The 15,680-nt window shown below is 46.7% G+C and overlaps 1 protein-coding gene across 1 annotated transcript in view; it reads left to right on the forward strand.

Annotated features, from left to right (window-relative positions):
- The first annotated feature begins 1,252 nt into the window (after positions 1-1,252).
- SRP19 (signal recognition particle 19) overlaps positions 1,253-15,680 on the forward strand; it is a 75,491-nt gene continuing 61,063 nt past the window's right edge. The window contains exon 1 of the mRNA XM_078675511.1: positions 1,253-1,443. Coding sequence (XP_078531637.1) covers positions 1,406-1,443 — 38 coding nt within the window. The 5' untranslated portion in view covers positions 1,253-1,405. The remainder of the gene's footprint in view (positions 1,444-15,680) is intronic.

The following is a 15,680-nucleotide window of genomic DNA, read 5'->3' on the forward strand; positions in this document are numbered from 1 at the left end:
CAATGAATGTCTAAAACCTTCCTGGGAGTGGTGTGTGGAGTGCACAGTCTGCTTAGTTTGGAAGCTCATGCTCGTGCTTGTGGCACGCTCCTGCTTGCTCCCGCAAGGTGGATGCCGCCACAAGCACGAGTATGTGCTTCCAAAAAGAGCAGAGCGACGGCTAAAGGCCCTCCTTTACAGCGCATGTGCCCTGCGTAGTCGAGACCTAAAAAGGGACCAAAACCATAAAACAGCATGTCTGATTCTCATACTTCATCATCGACTGCACTGCTAAGCACTTTGTCCTATAACATAATAACCAAACCGCAATTATCAGCACCCACGACATAGAAGCATATATTGCAGTATTTTACCTCTAATTGTACTTTGTTTTCTCTTGTAACCTGCACACTTGTCACTTTTTCCTCCTGTAATGCACTGTTTGCTACTTCTTGTATTTTGTTTGCTCACAATTGTCACTTTTACCTCATGTAACTTAACGTTTTCTTTTTAAGTTGTTCACCTGCAATTTTCTGTTCCTATTGTGAAGTGCTCTGACGCCTTCGGGTAAAGTCTGTGCTATATAAAAACGCATAAATAAATAAAATAAATAAATAACCAATATCCTGCCAACCAAACATCTTACAAAATGTAGCGTGCTACCCATGTAGGCAAGCGCTTCAGCGCCCCTCATAATATAAATACTGCAGTACAATAAAAAAAAAAAAGTAATTCACTTTGTAATGGAGTAACAATATAAATAACGGTCAACTATCATCACCTAGTGGTCAAGTAAAACAGTACAGGATATAATATAAATCATATTCTCATGTCCCAGCTAGCAATCCTTCTCCAAGCAGATTTCCGAAATATGCAATTCTGGCTGCCATCTTGGAGGACACGGGCTCGCTTCATCTCAAACGCAATGCCGATAAGATTTTACAGAAATTGATTTTCTGGTGAAAAAAAAGTAGGCGAACCATCTAAAATAAATGAATTGCTTGATACAACGCACTATTACATTTACAAGTAAGACGCTCAATGGGGTTCATACGTTTACTTCAAAGCGAACAATATATCATACGAAGAAAATGTCTTGATACATTGTAAATCTAGTAATTTAGAAGCTATCGCTGCTCCTGGAAATGTGTAAAGCGAGTAGGTGTGCATCATAGCAGAGTTGTCCTATTTCTACTTCTTCCCGAGTTTCCGCCTTAGTAGGCAAACGTGTTCTCCGATGTGTCGCTCAACGCTCCGTGCGACTTGCGTCACTACGTTGACGTACGGCCTTTAATGGTCAGAGCTTCATTGCCCAATCATCTTTACTTTCCATTCACCGTGTGCTAAGGGTTGTCGTATGTACTGAGTAAAGACAGCGAGAGGTTGGCGAACCGGCTGGCACCTGTGGTACTGTGTGGTCAGCGGCATGGCGTACCTCAGCCGTTCCCCGGCGGACCGAGAGAGGTATTGGTTTTGCGGGAAGAATTGCACAGAAAACTCCTTTCCGAGCAGCACTTTATTGGATGATTATTCATATTGCAAGATTTGCATACCCCAGACTGCATCCGTTCTATTTCACGAGTCTTGTTCAGTTTTGTTAGCCTTTGGACAGGAGCTTAACACATTTGTCTTGGCACACAGGTGCCATCGCGAGTGATACTGCGTGTTACAAATGTTATAAATACACGTAATATGACGTCTGTATGCGCCAACATTATCTGACATGTTGGCCTGTTCCCCCCCCCCCCCACCGCCACCCGGTTTTAGATTCAGTTTTTATTGGCGCTTTGCCTTTTAAACCTTGGTAAAAGTAGACATTTTATAGATGTGTATGGTTTGTATGAGGTTGCCAGTGCGTTTGTTTGGTATAACTTTTGGGATGCTCAAAATTTCAGCCTGTTGCAGACTTAGGATATTTCTGCGTGCAGAGTGTGTATTTATGGTAACTAATTGTAGAGGCTACTTCATTTGACAAGTGTCTGATGTCCATCTGGACTATGTCTGCGTTTTTATAAAATCTGATGATAAACCAGGGACATGCTGTGCATAACTCTACCAGTTAAAGTCTAGTGTTAACAAATACATTTTGATTTTATTAAACTTGCATGTATAATCTACTTGCTGGGTCTTTGAGCTATCCCTTATTCACAAGGGTGTAGGAGACACTAAGTTCTGGCTGGAATATGGACAGCTTTTGGGTGAGCTGAACCATGTGTCTTGGCTGTAATAGCCATGTGGCTTGGCTGTAATAGCCTAAGCACAAGCTGAGGAGCCACCGAAAGATGTAAATATGACAACAAATGCGATCAGAAAATATGATTAAGACTTGCAAATACATACTTTTTGTTTATTTGAGATCAAATCTCTTAAATAATGTAGGAAGCTGGCTTTGTATATACTATAGCAAAGTAAGGTATAGTGTGCACAGCAGGACTCAAAAAATCCTAAAAATGTTATTAGACCTGCAGGTCTAGTGACTTAAAAAAATCTACTCAACCTAATTCTAATGCTCTTAACCCATAAACTGGTTGCAAATTATGTGATCCCGGGCAAGTATTGTAATTTATTTAGATGGCATTTTCTTCTTTATCACATATGAAAGCACCTTTAAATACATGAGTTCAGCATGTCTGCTGTACAGAAAACTATTTTGTTTGATTTAATAATCTAAACATTCACTCCAAATAGAATACAAATCTAGCCACATAAAGGATACTGCTGACCACTCAAAGGCCTCTTAGATCATTGACTGCATTGTCATCAGGGCGGGGGCAGGAATGTTTCTTAAATCGTGTAAAAATGATCACTTTTTATAAATAGATAACTAAACCATAAAGTAGCAGCACAGTGAAATTTGCATTCTGCAGATTTTACACTAAAATGGCCACATAATTAGTCACTGATGTGGTTTTAAAACTATATATAGTGTACTATGTTTGGGATTAAAGTATCACTGACCATGTAATGAGTGATGTAATATGTGACCTCATCAGCAGTGCATTGCGGGGGCTCAAGTTATAATTAGCTCAGCTAACTATAACTGCTGAATTTCACAGGTTTTGTAAAAGTGAAATGTCAGCTTAACTATAATGTTCCTGTAACCTCAGGTTTTTTAAATGCTAATTCCTACCTTTAGTGTTCCTGTAACCTTTGGTTATTTTGTGACTTTCTAAGGTTTTTTTTAACACGCAGTCGCGTTTGGAGAGTGGTGGATAAAAGGGGTCGAGCCAATGACCAGCTCTCAGGAATTCCGCTGCTTAGGGCTTACAGCATGTACCAGGAGGACTTCTTGGCCCCGAAGGTCCTGTTTGCAGAGTGGTGGAGAAAGGGGTTGTGGCCTGCGACCACCTCTCAGGGTCGATTTTGCAGCTATGGGGGATTGCCTGTGCCCGCAACGGCCAGTCCAGGCCTGCCTGGGACGGCCTTGTGATGCAGAAAAAAAATCATCATGGACGCACAATTAATAACGATAGAGGCCTAAGCACATGGCGTAGTACAGAAATACGACACAGAAATGTATGGATGCATTATTTATAAAATTAGAGGTGTTTAGGACCTCGTGACGCAGATAGAAACTTTTATACTATGTGCATACAATTTAAAACCAATGAGGGGTAGGAGAGCCATATGATGGAGGAAAAAATAGCATCATGCATATACAATTTACAGCGGAGTCTGATGTTGTGACGGCTTCTCTTACTTTTGCTTCTGTCGTCTTTTGTCGTGTCTTCAAAGGCTGCGGTTTCGCTGGGTCTGTGGTGTTGTGGCTGGGCGGCAGCAGTAGTGACACCACGTCGAGTGTCAGGAGTACTCCTCTGCTCGAGCAATGAGTTTGTAGTAAAATCGATGACGACACTCTGTCTGTCACCGCAGCACAAGCAGGCAAAAGAGAGCGTGCTCACGTCAGTGTTCGGATTATATGGGAACCGTGGGGGCTGAGCAAACCAAGCCCAGGACCATCATTGGTAGCGTTTTCGCGGTCTATAAGAATGATGGCCTTGGGGGACAAACCATTGGCTAATGTATTGGTTTCCAGGCTTAGTGATGGCAAGTATGCTAGGTGGTGGCATGTGGGGAATGTGAGCGGGCGAGCGTTTAGCTAGATACGGTGTGATAGAATGGCGATATGGGATGTTACAAATCAGCCTGGCTGCGGCATTCTGCACAATCTGCAGCCGTTTAATCAAGTGGGCCGGGGCTCCTACATACAAGCTGTTCGCATAATCCAAATGGGAAGTAATTAATGCATGAACCACAGTCCTCCGCGAGTCAAGCGGAAGGAAAGGAAAGATTTTCTTGATCATGCGAAGTTTATCGAAACATGCTGCTGAAACTTTGTTAATTTGGGTTTTACAGGACAAATCATTATCAAATTGAAAAGCCAGGTTGCGCGCGGTTTGGACTGGAACTGGGGGAGGGTTTAGTTCCGCAGGCCACCACAACTTAGCAGGGGGAGGGAATTTTTGATTGAAGAATAAAACCTCCGTCTTATCCGTATTGAGTTTCAGGTTATTGGTAGTCATCCAGGAGGAGATGTTAACAAGGCAACGTCGGAAGTTGGACAAGTTGCCGTCCGAGTGGTCTCTAAATGAAAACACGAGCTGAGTGTCATCCGCATAAGAGATCACTCTGACCCCCCCAGGATTCCACCACTTCTGCCAAGGGGGCCAGGTATGAATCAACAAAAAACAAATGCCTATACTGATATTGTTTAACAAGGATTTTGCCACCAGAGCAAAGAATGTTTATCCAAGCTGGGAAGTGCTTATAAGTAGCCTTTTATTAAATTGTCTTGATCCAAAAAACACAGGGGTATATTTGTATTAGTCATATACATTTGAGAACAAAAGCAACACTTTTACATACACTAAATACAATACGGACAAAAAAAGGGGGTGAATAGATTCTTTAAAAACAATTCAACAAACATACCAAAGTCAGTCGTATCACAATCATACCTTACCATTCATACATGGAAAACATACAAAAACAAATACATACACGATTAAGTAAACAGATAAACAATCATGTAATGTATTAGGTCTGCTGCAATCTATACAATTTATATACACAATAATATTTACAAGTATAATTCCAAATTACAAATTACTCAAAGAAATCAAGTATCAGCTTGAGATGTTGATGTTTTCCATGTATGAATGGTAAGGTATGATTGTGATACGACTGACTTTGGTATGTTTGTTGAATTGTTTTTAAAGAATCTATTCACCCCCTTTTTTTGTCCGTATTGTATTTAGTGTATGTAAAAGTGTTGCTTTTGTTCTCAAATGTATATGACTAATACAAATATACCCCTGTGTTTTTTGGATCAAGACAATTTAATAAAAGGCTACTTATAAGCACTTCCCAGCTTGGATAAACATTCTTTGCTCTGGTGGCAAAATCCTTGTTAAACAATATCAGTATAGGCATTTGTTTTTTGTTGATTCATAATTCTGGCTCAGCCTTGCTGATTAAGAGCCCACCCAAAGTGTTCCAAGGGGGCCAGGTAGACATTAAAAAATAAGGGGCTAAGTGCAGAGCCCTGCGGAACGCCACATAGCAGCAGTTTCTCAGCGGAAACATAAGGCCGGAGAAAAACCTGCTGAGATCTGTCCCTCAGAAAAGATCTCACCCATGCCAGTGGCGTCCCCCCCCTAATACCAATATCGCGTAGGCGGTCCAATAGGATGTCATGCGAAACGGTATCAAAAGCCGTGGATAGGTCGAGGAGGACCAACATGGCCTCCTCGCCAGCATCCACGCACTCACGAATGGACTCCGACACCTCCAGTAGTGCAGACTCCGTGCTGAAGCCCGGCCTAAAGCCAGACTGGGAATCGTGTAGAAGTTGTTTAGATTCCAGATATTCCGCGAGTTGCTCCTGCACCACTTTCTCTAGGATTTTCGCTGGCTTAGAGAGGAGTGAGATAGGCCGATAGTTCCTGAAGAGTGACGGGTCAGCATCTGCCTTTTTAAGAATTGGAATCACCATGGCCTGTTTCCATAAAAAGGGAAATAGGCCAGAGAGTAATGAGGAGTTCCAGATCTCAAGAAGCGGATTGATCAACAGGGGAGCAAGATTACTCAATACCTGTGCAGGGGCCGGGCCAAGAGGAGACCCCAATTTGCACCGGTATAGCAAAGTCAGCGCATATTCCGCAGTTAGGGGTTTAAATGAAACAAAAGTATCCTCATGAGTGGTTTTGAGATCAGGCATTAAAGGAACCCTATTCTGATTAAATGTGGCCGTGATATTGATGATTTTCTCGTGAAAGAAATCCGAGAGACCATCGCAAAGGGACTGACTAGGGACAATGGGGCATGCCAAGGCTGGGGGGGTTTGAAAATTCTTTAATAATGTTAAATAAGGTCTTTGATGAATTTTCAGCAGCCTTAATTTTCTCTACAAAATGATCCTTCATAGTAATGCGTTTGAGTTTGTGGAAGTACTTGAGGGCAGTTCTATAGATAGTTTTGGCGGTCGGATCATATGACCGTTGCCAAATGCGTTCCAATTTTTTGCACCTACTTCTTTCCTCCCGCAGTTCCGATGAGAACCATGGGGCCGAGGGCTTAGATCTTAAAGAGGTGAGTGGTAGCATAGGGGTAATTAGATCGATCGAGGATGAGACAAGAGTTACATTTGGATACGTCAATGTTTAGATCGTTGGAGGGCTGCCCTATAACGTTGGGGAAGATAGGATCAAGGGCATTACAGGTGACCTTGTGCCATTTTCTACCATGGTCCCTGATTTTAGATGGAACGCCAGGAGGCAGTGGCACGGTCAACTCAAAAGGGATTAGGTAATGATCCGACCAAGTGAGGGGTAGAGAAGGTAATGTAATAAGGCCGGGATGGTTCGAAAAAACAAGATCAAGAGTATGGCCTGCTAAATGTGTGGGGCCCCGTACCAGCTGAGTAAGATTAAGGCCGAGCATTGTATCCAGAAAATTGCTAGCTCGTGAACATGTGCCCACATCTACGTGAAGATTAAAGTCACCTAACACTGTAAAGTGGGGATGCTTTAGCGATAGATCCGCAATTGTGGCCAAAAAAGCAGCAAGTGAAGATGGCAAAACACCTGGGGGATTGTAGACCAGGACGCCTGAGAAGATGGCAGTGGAGGCATCCAGTATAGAAAAATACATCGCTTCAATAAGACCTATGTTAGCAATTTTCCTAGTGGTGATGTTTAAATGGGATAGTAGAATAACAGCAATTCCTCCACCCATTTTTGTACCCTCACCCATTAGACGGTAGCCAGGGGGAATGGCCAGATTAATATCAGGATTTGAGAAATCCTTAATCCATGTCTCTGTGAGAAGCAGCATATCCCAGGCATTAGTGGAAAGCAGTAACCAGATATCACTTGAATGGCGCGGGAGAGAGCGACAATTGAGCAAACCTGCCGTGAAGGTCCCAGCGGTGGGGGGGTGCCGCTACTGCTCGAACAGCCAGGTCTTCAGCTTCTTCCTGAAGGAGAGGTGGTCTTGGGTCAGGCGCAGGTCGGTCGGGAGGGAGTTCCAGGTCTTGGCGGCCAGGTAGGAGAAGGACCTTCCTCCTGTAGTGGCTCTTCGGATGCGGGGGACGGCGGCGAGGGCGTGGTTGGCTGATCGGAGGTGGCGTTTGGGAGCGTAGAAGTTGACTCGGCTGTTGAGGTAGCTCGGGCCTTGATCGTGTAGAGCTTTGTGTGCGTGGGTGAGGAGGCGGAAGGTGATTCTTTTGTTGACGGGGAGCCAGTGAAGGTCTCTCAGATGTCCGGAGATGTGGCTGGTTCGTGGGATGTCGAGGATGAGTCTGGCTGAGGCGTTCTGGATCCGCTGGAGTCTCTTCTGGAGCTTGGCGGTGGTACCGGCGTATAGGGCGTTGCCGTAGTCCAGACGGCTGGTGACGAGGGCCTGGGTGACGGTCTTCCTGGTCTCGGTGGGGATCCACCAGAAGATCTTTCGTAGCATGCGCAGGATGTTGAAGCACGACGAGGAGACGGCGTTGACTTGTCTGGTCATGGAGAGGGAGGAGTCCAGGATGAATCCCAGGTTGCGTGCGTGGTCTGTCGGTTTGGGTGCGGTGCCCAGGGCGGGTGGCCACCAGGAGTCGTCCCAGGCGGAGGGTGAAGAGCCCAGGATGAGGACCTCCGTCTTGTCTGAGTTCAGTTTCAGGCGGCTGGTCGTCATCCACTCGGCTACCTCTTTCATCCCTTCGTGCAGGTTGGCTCTGGCGGCGGCGGGGTCGTTGGTCAGGGAGAGGATCAGCTGGGTGTCGTCGGCGTAGGAGATTATGCTGAGGTTGTGTTTGCGTACGATGGCCGCGAGGGGGCTCATGTAGACGTTGAAGAGGGTGGGGCTCAGAGATGATCCTTGGGGGACGCCGCAGATGACTTCGGAGGCCTCTGACTTGTACGGTGGCAGGCGGACTCTGTGTTCTTCCGTCGAGGAAGGAGATGATCCATTCCAGTGCCTTCTCCTGAATTCCGACGTCGCTGAGGCGCTGCACTAGGGTGCGGTGGCAGACAGTGTCGAATGCCGCGGAGAGGTCTAGGAGGATGAGGGCCGCTGTTTCTCCATTGTCCATCAGGGCTCGGATGTCATCGGTGGCGGCGATGAGGGCGGTCTCGGTGCTGTGGTTGGCTCGGAAGCCGGACTGTGAGGGGTCGAGGGATCCGTTCGTCTCGAGGAAGGCGGCCATCTGCTTGTTGACGGTCTTCTCGATGACTTTGGCTGGAAACGGGAGGAGCGAGATGGGGCGGTAATTCTTGAGGTCGGTGAGGTCCGCTGTCGGTTTCTTGAGTAGGGCGCTGAGTTCGGCGTGCTTCCAGCTCTCAGGGAAGGTGGCGGTGTCGAAGGATGTGTTGATGATGTCTCGCAGGTGGGGTGCGATGACAGCGTCGGCCTTGTTGAAGACGTGGTGAGGGCAGGGGTCGGCCGGTGATCCGGAGTGGATGGAGTCCAGCTGCGACCTAGACCAGTGGCGCCGAGGGATGGAGGAGCAACCGGCAGCACAACTGGCGCCAGGCGCGGACGGGCACAGATGGGCTTGCCTTTGGCGCGTCTTTGGTGCGCCAGCGGCGCGTCGTGAAGTTTATGCGCTTAAGTACACTAGCCCGCTAACCCCGGACTCCACCCTCGTACCCGGAAGTGGGGAAAAAACCGAGAGCACACCCACACTACCCTCCACAAGAATCCGGCAAAGCCTGCGGTGGACCGGGGTAGGGGGAAAAGAGTAGCAACAGGTGAGGCAGAGGTGAGTTTCAATATGCAAGTGCTCAATACAATAATAATAGCAAACTTAAAATCGTTTGTTTTAAACAGAGCACTGATCAAGCAGCTTGCGCGAAACCAACCTCATGGTAACGCACGACTAGTTGGCCCTTAAGGACCCTCTGAAGCCAAGGAGACTTTATTCCCCAACTAGTAGTGCACTGGGAGGCACATGTGCAGAGTGGTGGAGAAAGGGGACGTGGTCTCTGACAACTTCTCAGCAATCCTGCTGTGTGGGACCTATCAGCGGTAACAGGAGGGGTAGTCACGCCCCAAGGACGTCCTTAGAGGCCAACTACTCCTCCTGTTAACCTCCAGTAAGTCCCACACAGCAGGATTGCTGAGTTCTGATCGCAGGCCAGGCCCCCTTTATCCACCAGTCTGCAAACGTGCCTCCTGGTGCGCTCTTGGTTGGGGGATGAAGTCCCCTTCGCTGCTGGGGCTCCTTAAGGGCCAACTAGTCTCCCTGTTACCTCCAGTAAGCACCACACAGTGGGATTGCTGAGAGGTGTTTGCAGGCTACGCCCCCTTTCTCCACCTCTCTGAGGGAGTACAGAATGTAGAACTATAGAAACCTGTCCCATAAGGATTTTGGAAGAGCTGTGAACATGTTTACTCTACACAGTACCCATTAGTGAACTACTACATTTGCCCCATCAGTGCTCCCATTCAGTGTCAGTGTGGAGCAGGAACGTGCATGGGGGAGTGTCTGTCTTTGTCCTATGTCTGTTCAATGGGTTTAACTCCGCCAATACTTAAAATTATCTGACCATAATTGCTAACTAATCCTTGTGCAGTGGGGTGCTTGACCTGTCTAATAGCGCTGGGTGTGGAAATTGAGTAATTTGCACAGAATTCTTCAGAGGTCGCAGGGGTCTGCCTGGAAGGGTCTGAATATTTGGTAGTGGCTGTTTGCTTTTTATCAGAAAGGGGGTGGGGAAGAAGGAAAAGTTAATAGGTCTCGCAGTTACTTGAGTTTAAGCTATTGGTATTGTAAATGACAATGCCTTTTATTTATGTTTTTAAAACAAAAGGCATTGTTATTTGCAATGGTGATAGCTTAAACTAGCGTAAATGCGAGACCTATTGCATTGCAAATGTTTGTCTGTAATCCCAAAAAAAGCTAACCCCACATCGGCAATATAACACCTCATTGTTCAGATAGGATATTCGAATACGGAAACAAAATTCCACCTAATGCCTGTATCTTTAACAAGGCCTGATTTATTTAGCCCGTGGATGTTCCATCTGAAATTATGGCAATGGTGCGTCCTTTGCTAGACTGGCAACTTATTCTCTACACATTTAGAGGTCTTTCCCAAACAAGTAGTGACTGACCTAACCCTACAGATTAAGCAGACGGGCTTAAAGATACATTAAGGCACTACGTGTGTGTGTGTATATACATTTTACCAAAATCAAAAGGGCTAACACCAGACTCGTAAATGCCGAAGGGAAATTATACAACGATTTCTCCCATCTTAGGGTACCAGCAGCGGACACGTAAACACCAGCTAAATGTCTTGTGACCTTCCCTACCCTACCCTTGACGTAGATCGTACTCTGAAGCTTTTTTTTCATCTGAAGTGCAGTGTTTTTAGTGCGATGAAAAAACGGGGGTGGGGTGGCCAGTGTAATTAGGGCAAGGCTTAAAAACACGTAAACTAAAAATCTTTGCTTAGCGTAGTGTGCCAGCAGACTGGTAATTTAATGCCTCTCAGTCCCCGGGGACTGAGAGGCAGAGACAGCACAAGAAACTACCAAGGAGCAGGTCCGGCAACTCTCAGCACGCCCGAAGAGGCGATTACTGATCCCCTAAAAAAAGGTACTTTATGGCCTTTCCTAATTCTAGAAAAATCATTCTATGAATCCGACCTAATGCTCAAGGTCACTTTTTCTTCCCTCTACTTACAATAGAGATACTAGGTACTGAAGAAAGCCAACTTGACCTTTGCGGGCAACTTGTGGCTTAAACATGTCGACCTTTTTATGGACATAACTCAGTGCGGAAGCCCCATAATCAAGCTTCCTATGCACGCCTAATCTTTTTAACCAGGCATTCCTTCCAGCACCAATTAAAATTATCAACGCAGGTTATGAAGCCTTTTTAATTGCACACTCCCATTTTTGGTCACTAAATCACTACTGTACTAACCAGTGGTTTATCTCCATGTGGAGGAAGCATACAATCAAACCCTATGATGATGCTGTCATGTTGCTAACAAGGCGGGGAATCAAGATATACCGCCTATCGAGCCTTGGTACGTGAGTGACGGTTGCATTCGGTAGTGGCACCATGGTATTGAAAGACAAACGCGTGTACTAGTAACTTTTGATACATTTACCTCCAGTGACCAATTGGCAACAAAGTAAATTGGTTGCAATCTGTTTTGTCTGGCACTTGAGGACAACCCACTGCATCAGGCCCGTCCATGGATTCCTTTTTATCAGTAGTTTCTAGGAATGTACATGTCATCCCTCCGCAGAATGTTACAATGACTTAAATGAAAGACTTCTTAAGAGCCACGACTGTTCTGGTGCATGACTTTATGGTGATAAGCCTAAAGATGAGCAGGGAGTCATCTGCTTACAACCAAGGGAGTACAGTAGTTTGGTCAAGGACCATTAAAAGATGTTGACTAAGAGTGCAGAAAGGACCGAGGTCTGGGCATGCTGCAGTTTATTGGGTTTCGCCTGCCGAAGGCTGCGCTCTGCGCAGCTTTTTGGCTCAGGCGAAATCCATTGATTACAATAAGGACTTGCGGAACGTCCCCCGGCTCCCATTGGCTAGCTCCATAAATGGAGGCTAGCCATTGGGTGCCGGATCTGTCCGTCAAGGCCGGACCAGATTCGGGGGCGTTCACGCGATTTTTTCGCTCTCCACCCACTTCGGATCGTCATCGCGGCGGTGGGTGTGTGTTATTTTTTTTTTTTTTTAGTCGGCCTGTTTTCGTCTTTTCACAAGTGTTTGTTGTTGGAGTTGGCTGCAAGATTCGAGTTCCCACGAGGCAATCAGGTAAGGAGCATTTTGTTTATTAATGTGTTTTCACTTTTTAAGTTTATGTATTTTGACGTTTTCGCCCTTCCCGACCCCCCCCCCCCCCCTGTCCGTTCCTGCCCCACCGCCAACGGAGGAAGCCTTCCCGACCCCCCTCCCGCTGTCCGTTCCCGCCCCCGTGTGCTTCATGTTTTTCCAAGTGCAAATTAACGCTGCCGTGGGCGGGGTCCCCGAAATGCCCGCTCCGTGCTGGGCCTCTGTTGTTCCCCAGGTGAGTGCTTGTTAAGGTAATGTGCCCGAAATGCACTGCTTTCATGGCAATCATTTTGGGCTTGTTAGACGAAATGAACTTGCGCGTGTTTTTTTTAAAGTTAACCTCCACAGCATAAAGTGGGTTCTTAAGTGCATCATTCAGCGCATTGTACGGCGAAGCGGCAAATTAACTCCAAAAACAGTGCACAAGACGTCCTCGCCATCTTGGTTCTACAGGTCGGGCCCGCCACAATGATGTAATGATCAAAAGCCGGATTTAAACCCTGAGTTTAGTAAGGGTTGACATTTGAGGTGTATCCGAAAGTGTTTGGATAGCAATCGCTTGCAAGCCTGGTCCTGCTGAGAGATTATCTCTGGGCGCGTTTTCAGTAAACTCGCGACGACCCATCGCGGTGTTTGTCTCTCTGCTGCTTTTAGGGTGGGCCTCCTCTCTAAATCTGTGCTGATTACCCTTTCATACAAAGTGGTTACATTACTAGCGCCTAATCAGCCCCAGTTCCCAAGCGCCGCGCCCTCTGGAGCTGAAAATCTTCGACTCGAAATTTGTGGAAATCTGACGACTGTGTGGCCGGCAATTAGGGCCTTTAAAGCTCGACCTGTTCTCGCCTCTGGCAGTAACTCCAGCTCTTAGGGCCGCAGGGTCTTTTTTACTTAATAAAAGAGGCTTGCATAACCACAAACGTGTTAGCGTTCTGATGAAGTGACCAAAAGTAGACACGCAGAGCTTTAAAAAAAGTATAAATAATAGTCATGAAAATAATGAACAAGGCAATAATAGTGTAGGTCTTAAAAGATGAACCCTGCCGTCTACATTCGCTTTATATGTAATAATAACTGATTGTTTATTCAGCTCTTTTTCTGCAGATTCTAAGCGCTGTACTTAACGAGTTAGTATTGCTCTTTTAAATGACATGTATTTTGCCAACCCTGGCTGATTTGGGCTTGTCTGATTCGATGTTGTGACTTGCAAATAATGCAGGTTAGCGGCGAGCGCTTAACTTTTTGTCCCATCTTGCAGGGTTTTTGAGGTAAGAGCAAAGCAGAATAAATGAGACATGTCATCTGGTCGAAAAGGAATACGTCCAATCACAGTCAGAGGAAAGAATTTTGGCAGTGAGACTAGTCACGTCACGGAATAAGCTCCGCCCAGATGCAGCGCCAGCAGTTTCTGGCAATATTTATAAGGGCAAGTAAACAAACTTCTTAGAGAGGCGCAGCATTTATTATTATTTATCAATGGACATGGCCCTTTTTGTTTAATACTACAAGAACTAAAACCAGGACTGATATCATCCTGTTCTTGGTTCTTGACTGGTATTCATTGAATTTCACACTAGACAAGGGGTAAATAATGTATATTTGCCATATATTAACTTGTAGATCGCTCCCTGCACTCTTTGACCTCCTCGATGAGTGGTTTGGACTGAGCACTAAATTGAGAGATTTCTTAGGAGGCTGCTGGTGCAAGGAAGAGTCAAATCAACTCTCTGAAATTCTTCCAGGGCTGTAGCTAGCTAGAGTGCAGTAGGTGCAGTCACACCGGGGTCAGGGTTGTGAGAGGGGCACTGCCCCCTAATGTGTCTGCTTTTTACTACCAAACTGGGGTTGAAGGCCGTTTTCACTGCAACCCTTGTTGCTGCCACTGATTTCTCCACAGGCCTCTTCACCCAAGAGAGAGAATCCCCGTCTCCTGGCAGCTGCATATGAAAGTCTCCCGCCTGCTGGGCTGAGGTAAATAGTGCCAGCCCCCCGCCTGCTGGTGCCTGTTCCGCTGGCGCCTACCTTGGCGGATCGCCGCCTGCATGTGTTTTGGGTCATCCACCCTCCTAACAAAACAGACCCTGAGAGCTGAATATGAACATCTCCTGCCTGCTGGGCGTCCCAGCCCCTCGCCCCCTCCTCCGCCGCCTGCTCGTGTCTGTTCTGTGGATGCCTACATTGGCAGCTTGCCCCCTGTAGCCCTGGGTCACCCGCCCTCAGGCACACAGTGCGCTCTGCCCTCCTTGGCGCTGCGTGCACAGAGGGCGCCCGCTGTGACTCCATCACCTGCAGCAGACCCGGGATGGACTTCAGGGGTTCCCACATGTCACAACGTGACACTGCTGGCGTATGACAGGCAGTGAAAAGGAAACGCAGCACGTGACGGCGGTGACGGGATATTTGCAGGGAGGGAGGCAGCATACACATGACGTCATCTGTTTACCCACAACCTGCCCAGTGAAAGGGTCCATCGCAGCCTCTAACATGCGGATGCACATTGGAGGCAGACAATGGTGGGGTAGTGTAATGGATGCGTGATGGCTTCTGCTGTAAACTGCACACATGATAGCCACTTTGGAAACTCACGAGGGTTCAATGTGCATGAAATGCACCTAGGGTATTTCTAAATACTCTGTGCACATGGCATGTGCAGTAGACACTGCTGTAGGCACATTAACTACTACTAGAGACCCCGCCCCTCATGTAGGCACATTGGACGCTGCTAGTTGCCCTTTACCCATGATATGCACATTAGACACCTCTGTATACTTTGTACATGAGATATGCACATTGTCACCTCCACATGCCTACGACGGGTCGCGGCCCTGAAGGGTCAGCAGGGCAGGGGTGCAATACTAAACATAGAAATGCCCCCATGAGGCAGTACATGAGAGTTCAGGCAGAAATCCAGAACAAAGGCAGCTTCTGTATAAAATCAGTGCCATTTTCAGCGGGGGTCCTTCAACCACCACCTCTCTCAATACTGTTCAACAATCACAAATACTTTAATTTGTAGCTGACCGCCCTTAAAATGAGCACACCCGATGGGTGGCTGCCACAAGAAGTGTCAATAATTTGACCGACCAGTGAATAACATTGTGTCCCTATAGGCCTAGTTTAAGACGCATTAATCACCGTCTCCCCAATAATAAAATACAACAAAACGAGCTTCCAGTACTTCGTAATTCAGTGAAGTCTCACATGCGCATGGTTCACGTTTGTGTCACACACGAAGAGTCCGTCAGCTGTCGTGCATGCCACCTCTCACTAAGCTCTGTGATAAGCAGGGAAGCGTGGATTAACCATTGATAAATCATACAAGCGTTTCACTAACTTGTAACACAACACTGGGAGTTTAAAGGGTTTAAAGCAGAGCAACGCCTCTGCCGGTCCATCCACAAGGGAAGAG

Source organism: Lissotriton helveticus, chromosome 2_1, assembly GCF_964261635.1.
Source record: "Lissotriton helveticus chromosome 2_1, aLisHel1.1, whole genome shotgun sequence".
Lineage (NCBI taxonomy): Eukaryota > Metazoa > Chordata > Amphibia > Caudata > Salamandridae > Lissotriton > Lissotriton helveticus.